This window comes from Pholcus phalangioides, unplaced genomic scaffold (genome assembly GCF_987345545.1).
Source record: "Pholcus phalangioides strain wild (caught in Gottingen) unplaced genomic scaffold, Ppha-v1.0 ptg000011l_1, whole genome shotgun sequence".
NCBI classification, from domain to species: Eukaryota; Metazoa; Arthropoda; class Arachnida; order Araneae; family Pholcidae; genus Pholcus; species Pholcus phalangioides.
In genome coordinates this window covers 17,728,987-17,742,184 of record NW_028301604.1, presented here as the reverse complement: position 1 = coordinate 17,742,184, position 13,198 = coordinate 17,728,987, and the positions used below count along the sequence as shown (strand labels likewise).

The following is a 13,198-nucleotide window of genomic DNA, read 5'->3' as shown; positions in this document are numbered from 1 at the left end:
TTTAACTGCCTTTTGTCTATAATTTACGATTTTATATAATAAAACCTGCCAACAATGGACACTGACGGGGGCCAAAATTATAAGCCGTTCTGTAATTCATTACAAATATAATTGACTGAATACTTTAATAACTTTTAAATTTAATTACAAATTTTTAATTTTTTCTTTTTAAATTTTTAAAAAATTAAAAACTATAAATATTTAAAAAATTTAAAACTATAAATATTTAAAAAATTAAAAACTATAAATATTTAAAAAATTTAAAACTATAAATATTTAAAAAATTTAAAACTATAAATATTTAAAAAATTTAAAACTATAAATATTATAATAACTTTAAATATTTATAATAATTTTAAATATTTATAATAATTTTAAATATTTATAATAATTTTAAATATTTATAATATTTTTAAATATTTATAATATTTTTAAATATTTATAATATTTTTAAAATTTTTAAAACTAAATACTTTTATTAAACAACGTTATCTATGTACAGCATTCACTCAGAGCTGGATTAACACGTTTGAAGGCCCTAAGCACTTGAATAGTTTTGGTGTGTGTCGCCCTACCCCGATATATACATACATATATATTTTACACGATATTGAGTCTATAAACTTTAAAAAAATTGAAATTTTATATTTCAGAAGTAACTAATCTAAGGATGGGATTTCACTCTAAAAAACTTAAAAAACTAAAAAAAAAAGTTGTTTTATAAAACTTGAAAAAGCACTCAATATTGAGTTAGTTACTGTATTCCTTTCAATGTGGCCCAAATATCAGTTAGATCACCCTCCCTTTTCTAGTCCAGGTTTTGTCTTCACTCAAACTCTCTCACACGCAAATATGAATTTATCACTACAGCAAAGACTTTGAAGATTGATGTGACATCAAAAATAAAAATAAGTAAAATACCATAAGAAATTCAAAGACCCAAATTCTTTTCTGAGAAAAACATAAGTACATATTTGAAAAAAAAAAAAAATTTCTGTATTAAGATTATCTTCTGTAGCTCCGTATTCAAGTGTGGCTGTTCATAGAAACTGTAGACAATCCATAGCAGTTGGCAATTCCATATAAAAAAACCATTTTGTTAGATGAATCCATATTCGTTAGCCGAGGCTGATAAATCTAAAAAATCTTTCGTTAGCCAAAAAATTTGTCAGCCGAGGTATCACTGTTTGTGTAATTTTCCACAGTTAGAAAAGGGAAAAAAAGAAAAAATGTCTTACCTTTTGTACAGTTTGAATAACAACTTGCCTATGCAGCACTAAGATGGCTTCATCCCAATTATGCTGGCTGATCACATGCTTACACATCACTCTTAATCACTACTGATAAATATAATTCACAACCACTAACACAGAATAAGCATTCAAGAATTCTACCTACTAAACTGCGTCTAAATGTTTGAGATTTGTAGCTTCAACTGTACAATATGATTTTTCCCCCACACTTGTACATCCATAGATATAATATAATCATGTTAATCTTATGTTTTATGAGTGCATAAGTTTTTTTTTTTTCATTTAAAGCCATTCAGATGGAAAGGCTGATCATGGTCAGTGGTCATTTCACTTGAAAGTAAAGAAAAAAGCCCCTCCCCAATTGCTCTTTTATTTTCCTACAGGACTGCTTAAAAAACAAGGGGGTTTGGTTAATTTTCTCAGGGAAGGGATTCACGTGAACCCAATCGGGCATTGTAAAGCCATAAAAGACTTCCTCTCTCAATCACTTGCAGGTGGTTAGACGAAGAGGGAAAAAAAGATAGGTTTTTAAGTATTAAGGTTGTGGAGAGAGGAAAGGTTAGAATGTATTGAAGGTATTACACAATTATTCTCCATGGAAAAAGGGGCCCCTTAAATAAGAAGTGCTGATGAGGCAGGCAGGAAAAGGGCAGGCAGACTTGATAATTAAATTCTAACTGGATGGAAAATTATTCAATTGTGTAACTGATGTTACAGTAATATCCATATGGATTCATAAATAAAAATTGTGCTTTCATACTTGGGTTCATTATTCTTCATCAAGAAAAATGTGGGAAGTTGCAATCCTAAATACGGGACATCACTTATTTGCAGCCCAAAAATGCAATTTACAGAAATTTGCTGATTATTGCAAAAAGGGGTGAAAAGTGGAGAAATAAAAGGTTACTGCAAATCGCAGTAATCAAAAATTTGACAAAAAAAACCATTCAAATGACCTAATTACTGTAAAATACGGGACGTCACCGTCAAATATCTCTAAAATATTGCCATAAGTCAGCAAAACCCCCAATTTTAGTTAAGATTGCTGAAAAATTGAGGAAAACCAGTTTAATTTGACAATGTGAGATGAATATTTGTTCCCAATATTATCCTAAGTATGGAAAAATTATTTAAAAATTCGAAATTATATATAAAAATGCTGTTTATTAATGATTTCGGAGTGGACATTATAAATTTAAATATACATCATTGGAAAAAACAGAACAAAGAAAGAAATTCAGAACCTTTAATAGTACAAAAGTGTCCTGTAATACAGGATGCAAGTGGTCCGTCGAATTGTTTCAGACATTTTTTACTGGTGCTTCGGTTGAGAAACACTGGTATAGAAGATTAAGTAAATTTTCAACAAGTATTCCCACTTTTTTTTTTTAAATCTTTTGTACTTCATTTTCAGTATTAATGTGTCACAACAGTAATTTTCCAGATTTCCCGGGAATTTTTCTCAGGATTTCAGAACAGGAAATCGCAAAAAATTCCAGAGAATGGGCAGGCGAGAAATCTCGCCCCGAAAACCCTAGTTAGGAACTGCACAGCTAATTAAAAAATATCCAAATATTAGTAACTTTTGTTACATTGTGCATGTTAGAAGACAACAAAAAAACATGATATATGACAACTTTTATCAAGGTTATAATGTTAAATTTTCAACAGCAGTTTTAATAAGAATGAAAAAAATGTATATAAATGATAGTTTACTTACTATTTCGTTGGTTCCTGCTACTAAATGAATCATCAGCTTTTGGAGCAGCTCGCCAATCACTTGCTGTTCGATCAATGCCGTCATTTTTTCTTTCATTCTTATCATTGTCTACTGAAAACATTGAAAAACATTTAAAATGCAAACATATGCTAGATCAGGACTTGGAAAATTTAACTGCTACCCACAATTATTCATGAGACATAATGATTGAATGGCGGTACAAGTTAAACGCCTGAGAAATGTATCGTTATATATCAAGTTATCGCTAAAGATGAAATATACACTCTGTGGCCAAAAAATTAGGAACAATTCTTACTTAAACTTAAGAATCATCGGTGCAGAACATGCTCTGACATAATAAACAAGATTTGCTGATTAAAAAAAACTCCCGTGGTCAGAAGCACCAGCTAATGTTGCAATTTGCCTTTTCATGGAGAAAACAAGAGATTTGAATGACTGAACATAACATGATTTTGGGCGCCAGAAGGGGCGGTTCCAGTATCTCCAAAGCTGCTAACCTTCTTGGCTTTTCTCGTATCTCAAGTCTTCAAAGAATGGCAGCTAAGACAAAAAACTTCGAGCAGAAAAAGCGGAATAGTGGATGGAAATCGCTTGCGAACAAAAGAGGTGCCAGGCAACTGAGATGCATTGTGTGCAGCAACAGAAGAGCTGCAGCACAATATATCTCAAGATCATCACAGAGCATATCTGTATGATCTTGTCAAACCTGTTTTCGAACAGCTTCCACCCCCTGGCCAAACGAGATTATATTTTGCAGTCATCTTCTATTGACTGCACTACCATATAAAAATTAACTCAGAATATTTTTAAAAAGAAGGATCAACTTCATGACCCATGGGCCTATTACAAATTTGAAAACATGCTTATTAAATGTTCATAAATAATAAAGTTTTTGGCTTTATAATCTTTTAAAACCAGTTAGTGGCATCTTAACAGGTGAGACAACAGGACCTGAGAAAGGGCACTGAATTAAACATGGGGATCAAAATTATTAGAAACTGGAAATGTACAAATTCAACTTGAATTTTTTTTTCATAAATTCTGAATTTTTAAATCTAGACTTATTTTAATTTATTTCTCATTAATTTTTAACTTTTTAAATTATTTTTTAATTCTTGCATAATTTTCATTGATTTTTGCAATATTTTTATTGTTTCTTGCATTTTTTTTAATTCTCGCATTATCTTCAACTAAGATGTTTCCCAAAGTGGGTAATAAAATGATTCAGGGGGGGGGGCAATAAAATGACAGGTATAACATAGGATCCTATTGGTTCGCTTGAGTTGAGGTGCGATGAGAAAAAATTCCTGAAGTAGAGGGGGCAATGGAACAAAAAGTTTGGGAAACTGAACTAAGAAAATGGTTTCACTTACTCTGGAATTATTCACTTCTTTCATTAATTCCAAATTCTTATCATTTCTGAATTTTCGTTTGTGGGGTTTATACTTTTCTAGATATTTTTCAGCGTTCCCATGCATTAACAGCATCAGAGCCAGTGTGGGGTACAGCATTTGTAGCACCTGTAAATTTTGTAGGTCTAAAACATTTTTGACACCTCTACTGTGCATTCAGTAATAATGTTAAAAATTTTTGAATTGACTTCCCAAAAATATATAAAATCACGGCTCAAGAGAGCCCCAAAAAATGACTGGGTCCCAGTCCAATCCACAGATGCTGTTAAGATAAGTGCCCTGAAACTAGTGATGCAGCAACGAATGGATTTTTAACCAGATTGTAAGTGGATTTGTATGACCTAGAGCCCCTTTTATAAAGCCTTTAGTAATGTATATTAAAGCGTCTTACTGTATGACCCATCTCAGAATCCCCTGCAAACCATGTTCAGTTGCTACTCATAGGTTGAGAACCCTTGCTTTATGCAAATATAAATACAAAATCAGAAGCCACAACAGGGGAAAAAGAGAAAAAGTGAAAAAAATCAACATGAAAGAATTTCCAAATTAATCCATTTCTAAATAGCAAAAAAAAGAAAATATAGAAGGGGGGAAAAAGAAATACCCACAGCATGTGCTAAAATTCATGTGACCACGGCAAATAGCAAAAATATTCAAAAAAATAGCACTTGCGCTTTTGTATGTGCGACCTTCAGAACGCGCCTTTTGTGCGAGGAACGTGTGTTGTGTGTGACCAGTCCTATACAATCCCATATTGTCCATTTTCTGCAGTTATTTTCCTCTTCCGCTTCACGCCCATGTGTCTCCACAATCATGTGCCTAAACGACCCTTCAAAATGCTATGTCTTTTTTAATGAAGGGGTATAGGGAAAAGTTTTTCATTGAGAAATCTACTTTACAAAATATCTGGGCTTGTCAAAGCTAAAATATGACTTTACGCATGCGAGATATCTTGTCATTGCCACTTAATATATAACAATAAACTTGATAATTAACATCATGAAAAATCAGGACTAGAGAATATAATATATAACAGTTGAGTAATATACCTCAGCTTACGCTTTTGTTGCGGTTTTTCAGCATCAGCTTACGAATGTTTTGATTATAGGTTTGTTGAATATATAGTTTGAGTTTTTTTTGGTAGATATATCTATGTAATTGCTAACATACCACAGCCATGTTGTGAGTTGAATTTTCATGCAATCATCATCAGAATTACTATCATTCGAGCCGGATTAATTTATGTCTGCCCCAGAATTACTTTTCAGATATACCACTTTCTTTCAGAAGGCTTTTGAGCGATTTTATGCAACATGAATGATTAAACTAAGAGGAAAATGAATTGAAGGGGGGAGGGGGAAAAGAGAAGGCTACACCAGGGGTGGAAAGTGACAAAGTCCATTTAGGAGCAGCAAAATTCAGGATTCGGAGCAGATATTTATAAATTGGAGCAGCGAAATTAACAAGAATATTTTCGTTGACCTTCACCCCTTTTCAAAATAAAACAACAGCACTTTTGTCTTTTGTTATCAAAAGATATCTTTCCATCCGCTTGTTCTTTGTTTTTGGTGTTCAGGCTTTGGACACCTTGTTTTGTTAGATTGAAAGAATTATATATTTATGTATTTTTGCTCAAATGAAGTATATATTATATTTATGTTCATAATTTGTGTAATTATCAAGTTATAATATTTGTTTAATTTAAGTTTGTTTGAAGAGAGATAATTGGTACATATACATTTTTAGAAAGTCACCACACACACACACAGTATATGTAAATCAGCAATTATGTGATAGCAACCATTATCCTCCAATCAGAGTAAGCCCAGGGGATTCTGAGGAAATTTACCTTTTATATAGCAGATCAGTAGTTGATTGTGTATTGGAGAAGTAGGAGCTTCAGTAGAATATAGTCTATTTTTATTAGCATTTATTATCTTAATCTATTATCTGGCTTATCTTGTGCATAAAATTTTTCACACCAGTATATTTAAGATGATTTTTGCTTACTCAGGGCATTATTTGCTGTCTGGAACAGCAGCACTTCAAATGGGCTAAAAAAATTTCTAGTTTTCAATTTTTCTATACTCAGAAAGAAATTGTTGCAAAACAGGAGAGAATTTTGAAGAATCAACACAATGTTTCGCAATTCAGCACTTATTATTTGGCGATATTAGCGATATTAGACTAGTGATCTAACACTCGTTATTTGGTGATCTAACACTCACTATTTGGCAATATTGACGATTTAACACTTGTTGTTCAGTGACATTGGTGATTTAACACTCATTATTCGGCAATAAATCGGCCCCTCTGAAACATGCTCTTCTCAGAAAGAATCGTTTTGCGGCAAGCAGGAACAAAAATGTTTTGCCGTCCTTTCTGAAATTCCAAGCATACTGAAACAAAATTCACTATTTGGTGCAGAAAAATACAAAAATACACTATTGGAGCAAGATGTTAATTTCGGCGCAATTGGCGCAGAGTTCCCATTCTGCTACACTCAAATGTTTTTAATGCTCTTAGCACCCCTATTAACTGAAGGGTCTAGCCATTTTAAGAAGCTTATCTTTTCCATCTGAATGTAGAAGACGGTGAAATGAGATGACCACATCATGCTAGAGAACAATGACAAATCCAAATGGACTGTGCATACAGTGTATAATAAAAAGATCTTTCAGTACATCTCATCTTCTGTCAATTCTCCTTCATTCAATTTTGAAGCTGTTCAGCTTAGTCTTCACTCGTTTTATCTTTTTTTGTGCTTTATAAAACTCATCAGATTTTGTGATGTACCTAGCACAAATTAAATGAATTCCCATAGGAACCTATGAGAAACCAGATTTCAGCTAACGAATGTGATTATGGTACAATCTTTATTAGCTGAAGTATGAATGTATCACCATAGAGGATATCATTATATAGGATTTTCACTGTATTTGATAGAGGAAAAAAGGGTAAAGAATAGCTTAATGCTGCTAACTGAAGCTCAGATTATATGCTCAAAAAAAGGACGAAATATGCACTTAACAATGCCAAATTATGCACTAAAAACCCTGTAAGAGTTAAAAATTCCAAAATCTGTACCAAAAATGAGAAAATATTAATAAATCACCATGCAATAAAAAAGCAGATATGTTTTTTAAAATGCATATTTTCTATTTCTTAGCGCATAATCATCTACCAAAAATATCCACACATCTGTATACACTGCATATGCAAATAACTTTTACACATTTATTTAGGGATTTTAGTTTCTAGTTCGTTGTAGCTGTTTAGTAATAAAATACCAATAAAAAAAGAATTTTGACACTATTTCTAAAAGAAAATTAACACTTTTGATTTATCTCTAGAAAGTGTTACAATAAAACAGTTGATATTTGGAAAATACTCTATACTGCAAACATCTCTTAATTCACTGAATACCACCTGCAGAAAAAACTGATGATATGAATACATGATGAACAATATTTATTTGAAAATTTATATTTAAAAAAAAGTGAGCTTTCAAAAATATACTTATTCTGAAAATTATTTTCTGCATTTATATGCAATAATACTAAAAAAACCACCAAAATATACAAATCCATACAGGGATCTGTCCAGACTTTATTGTAGAATCTTGTTTATGAAAATTTACCTTCTTTTTGAAAGAAGGGTCATTAATTTTGTGAAAATAAGTAATTTTGTTCAAGTGAAATAATCTATGTAATCTTCCACAAAAGAAATGCCAAATTCATGGTTTCATGAATTTTTATTTTGTGAAGGGTCCACTTTTCAGATCTCGAATATTGTGGGACCCAAATTTTGGCTGGACAGACCCCGGGCATATGCACATGTGTTTCCATAAAATCCAAGCTTCACTGACAACTATCACTGGTGAAACTGAGGTAAAACAAAACATGTGATAATCTATTTCAATAGAATTCCCCCAAATCTGATAAGACATGGCAATGCACAAGACAAAATGAACCAAATACACTGCTGGCCACCGTAAATGCAACACCCAGAAGGAAGCATGCAAATAATATGAAATTTACAACATGCATTAGCGGAGGTGAGATATGCAAATGATTAGAATTTCAGCGCAGACGCACATCACGCGCGCCTGTGGCGCCACTTCAAAGCGCTATTTAAGGCTTGGAGATTTCGACGATTTGAAGTACGGCAATTGTGTTTTTCTTGTGGTTTTTTCAAAAAAAACGATCAATTATGCCTCATAGAAAACAGCGATCATCTTTTGATCAAGTATCCGAGTTCGACAGAGGAAGGATAGTGGCCTACCGAGATTGTGGATTATCTTTCAGGGAAATCGGTAGTCGTGTTGGACGAAACCAAACAACTGTAATGCGGATATGTGATCGTTGGATGCAGGAGGGTACGACGGACCGACGTGTTCGATCGCATCCACCTCAGTGCACCACTTCACGTGATGACAGGCGTATTGTGCGTATGGCAGTGACGGATCGCTCTGCCACATCACGAACCATAGCACAGCACATTCAGTCTGTACCGCATCATCCAGTGTCTGCGCGTACCATTCGACGCCGTTTGCAGCAGAGTGGTTTGTCCGCAAGACGTCCATTGCTTCGTCTACCCTTGACGCAGAACCACAGACGTCTCCACCGCCAATAGTGCGATGAAAGAAGGATGTGGACGGCACAATGGAATGAAATTGTCTTTACTGACGAGTCACGCTTCTGTCTGCAACACCACGATGGTCGAATTCGAGTCTGGAGACACCGTGGAGAGAGGATGCTGAACAGCTGCGTTATACACCGCCACACTGGTCCTGCACCGGGTATTATGGTATGGGGCGGTATTGGATATCACTCTCGCACTCCTCTAGTACACATTGCCGGTACTTTAAAAAGCCAGCGCTACATCTCTGAGGTGTTGGAGCCAGTTGTCCTTCCTTACCTTCAGGGCTTGCCCACAGCCATATTTCAACAGGATAATACGCGACCACACGTGGCACGCATTGTTCAAAGGTTCTTCGTCAATCGCCAGATTGAATTACTTCCCTGGCCAGCTCGCTCTCCGGATCTTTCGCCGATAGAAAACATGTGGTCCATGGTTGCTCAACGATTGACCCAGATTACATCCCCAGCTGCCACACCAGATCAACTTTGGCAACGCGTGGAAGCTGCTTGGTCTGCTGTACCCCAAGAACACATCCAAAGTCTCTTTGAATCAATGGCGAGGCGTGTTGCAGCGGTGATCTCCAACAATGGCGGCTACTATGGCTCCTGATTTTGGCAGGAACCACACGTCACGGAAGTCTATAAATTTAATCATTTGATGCTTGGTCAACATGTTATCTACAAAATAAATATTGTTGCGATATCTCTTGTCTTTCTTGGTGTTGCAATTTGGGTGGCCAGCAGTGTATTATCCCTCAGAGTTTGCTATTGTGATGTTTGATTTTACTTGCGAGTTTTGCTTTGAAATTTTTTAATTGACAGATAATGAAAGCTAAAAGTATTAAAAATTTAACTTAAAATAATCTTACCACTTTCACCTGCAAGGCTCACTTTCACTGGTCTGTTTTTCAACGTCTGCAATACAATTTAAAAACCAAGACTTTTACAGATTCATAATCATGAATGCACTGTATTATTTTTCAAACAGCATGCACCATCTTTGTAAAATAAATATCAAAAACCTTCCAAAATAGAGAATACTCTCAGTGTAAAAATACAAATATTATAGGACAATGGTATAAATTGGGACGTGGCAGCCCAGGTTGATAAGATACTCATCTGAAGTAACAAAGGATGTTTAGAGGTGTCGCGAGTTCGATACCCATTTTGTCTTTGTCAGAAAACTTTCCTGACACACGGGCACAACAGAAATGGTGACATGACTGCAAAAAAGAATTGCCACCGCAGGGAGTTCCCCATCAAGGGGTTAGCACACCAACCTCTCATAGAGTATAAAGACAAGCCTGCCATTCGGAATCGGCAATAAATTTTAGGTGCTTTTCTAATTAGCCCTCGCATGCATAAAATGACCATGGTGCAACAAAAGTGATCAAAAACGATCAAATGGAATAAATTGATTCCAAGAAATTTTGGAGATATAGTTCTCCCTCCATATATGCAAAAGAAATTTTTCCTTCAATAAGTGCTTACAGCTGCTTACAAAGCAATGATCTTTTCCTTGATTTTTCAAACGTGGCAAACTTAATCTTGTCCTGAGATTTTTCTGGTTGAGGTTTTTATTAACTTCAAGGTGATGCTGTCAGTTGCATGCAGCTCAACCTAATCTTCTTTTTCTTTGTTTTTTTATGTGCTACGTTTTTCTGTTGGCTGCACCTTATTACTGATTTACAATTTTTTATTTGGCAGTCAAGAAACTTTTCTATATTTTTTTTCTTCCAGCAAATCATCAATGTTAATGCTCTAACCACAGTGGAGAATGTTACTTCATAAAACAGTTAAAGTTTATTAATCGACCTTTTAGATCCTGAAGAAATTAAAAGAAATCAGAAAAAATATTATTTTCAATTAATTCAATACTTTTGTTCAGGGAAAGAAAAAAATTAGAAAACAAAAAATTCCAGTTTTGAAAATAATCTATTATTTACTATATTGTGAAAGGGAAAAAACATTTAATTATTCCTCCTGATTGTAAACAAATTTTTACAAGAAATGCATGATCATGCTATAGCAGGACATATGGGAATTGCATATGACAATTGCATACAGAGGTGTTATTGGCCTAAAATAAGAGCTGATGTAAAAAAGTATGTACTGAGCTGCCCAATATGTCAGACTTGCATGATAATGTCAGGATAATGTCAAGGCTTATGAAAAGTACTCAGATTAAATATCCAGGGGAAATGATTGGTGTGGATACAATAGGTGCATTTCCCATATCAAATAAAGGAAATGTTTACTGGTAGAGGTAGACTATTTTTCCAAGTGTGTTGAACCTTTCCCCTCGAGAAAAGCTACTACTAGTGTAATTAGTAAAAGATTAATCTATGAATATTTGAATATTTCTGTAGATATGGATTTCCAAAGCATTTAATTTCACATAATGGATCTTGTTTTACTTCAAATTTATTGAAAGAAATTTGTAGCGTTTTAAATGTTAAGCATAGGTTTACCACTACATACCATCCTCAGAGAAATTTAACTGATAGAATGAAGAAATTAAACACATGATTGGGTGCTATGAGCGCAATAAACACCAAAATTGGGATTCAAGGTTGTCTTTTGGATTGGCTATGAGGATGGCTGTTTCTAAAAAGACAGGAACTCCAGATCGATTGTTTTTAATAATTAATGAATTTTTTAATAATTATGAATTGGATTTGGTTGTTTGAGATTTAAGTTTTAATGGGGTAAAATTGGACTCCCTTGTGACAGAGATAGAGGAGCTCAATGATTGTCATGACCCCGTTGGCACCATGGCTGTCTCAGTCATTGAGAATTTAAAAAAAAATAATAAATAAATAAACTGAATTACTAAGAACTTTGAAAAATGTTTGTATTACACTGAAGAGCCGAAAACACTGGTACACCTGCCTAATATCGTGTAGGGCCCCCGGGAGCACGCAGAAGTGCCACTACTACTACTAGTAGTAGGCCTATTAGTGGCACTTCTCACTACTACTACTAGTAGTAGTAGTTAGAAGTGCCGCAACACGACATGACATGGACTCGACTAATGTCTGAAGTAGTGCTGGAGGTAATTGACACCATGAATCCTGCAGGGCTGTCCATAAATCCGTAGGAGTAAGAGGGGGTGGAGATCTCTTCTGAACAGCACGTTGCAAGGCATCACAGATATGTTCGATGATGTTCATCTACTTCATCCCATGCAAGAATTGTGAAAATGGATATATTGGCCAAACTAGAAGAAATCTAAATATTCGAGTTCTCAAACACCGAAAGCATGTTTAGAAGGGACGGACGGATAATTCGGCTATTGCCCAACACTGTTGGCAACATTCACATCATTTTGATTTTGACAAAGCATTTGTTTTTAAAAAAGCAACACACAATTCGGAATTGAATTTTTCTCGAGGGATACTTCATCAGAACATGCCAGAATTTCCTCGTTAATGATGGAAGAAACACACCACCTATTTCGTCAGCTTGGACAGGCTTTATTAACCTCAGTCGTGAAAAAACTTTCAACACTTTACAACAGATGGCTCCCCAATTCGCATCCAAAGACCACTCGGACGCAGCAAATACAAAGGCGAACTCTTCGGACGACCAGACGTAAACATCACTCTTCATTCGTGTGAGTTCTGACCACGAGGTCCTGATGACGGCTCTCCATTGAAGAGCCGAAACGCGTCGACCATTCGACCAATTGAATTTATTTGTCTTAAAAACGTGGCAATTTTTGTATAAATTATGTAATTGTAATCAATTACAGAATGGATTACCATTTTACATGTTATATAGATAGCAAATTTTAGTTGTTTTCAGAAATAAAACGATGATTCCCAATAACAGCAACTTCCCAATAGATGCCACATTTTCACAGTCCCCTTAGCGGCCATTGTTGGGAGGTATGTATGGGGGGACTGTAAGAACAATTTACTATACCAAATGTTTAAAACATCTAGAACCAATTTTGAGGTCTCTGTAAGCATTTCTTTTAGCTAAATGGATGTGTTTTCAAGTGCTGCCCAGTATCTCCTACAGAGGACGCCAGGACTGAGGTAGTTAAAAATACAAGTAAAAAAAAGCTTAAAAAAACTAGGATCACTTTAAATTTCTATTCAACTGGTTTGGATTTTGGCTTTTTTTCCTTACACGAAAACCTGC

General features: G+C 34.6%; 1 protein-coding gene across 8 annotated transcripts in view; it reads right to left on the bottom strand.

The window, feature by feature from the left end:
• LOC149080161 (eukaryotic translation initiation factor 4B-like) overlaps window positions 1–13,198 on the bottom strand; it is a 113,957-nt gene that overhangs the window by 62,505 nt on the left and 38,254 nt on the right. For 6 of the 8 annotated variants that reach the window (XM_089239189.1, XM_089239186.1, XM_089239193.1 and 3 more), the window contains exons 5-6: window positions 9,919–9,964; window positions 2,974–3,084 (exon numbers count right to left, since the gene is read on the bottom strand). In XM_089239189.1, the coding sequence (XP_089095315.1) occupies window positions 2,974–3,084; window positions 9,919–9,964 (157 nt within the window). The remainder of the gene's footprint in view (window positions 1–2,973; window positions 3,085–9,918; window positions 9,965–13,198) is intronic. The other 2 variants (XM_089239190.1, XM_089239187.1) reach the window with 1 other exon arrangement.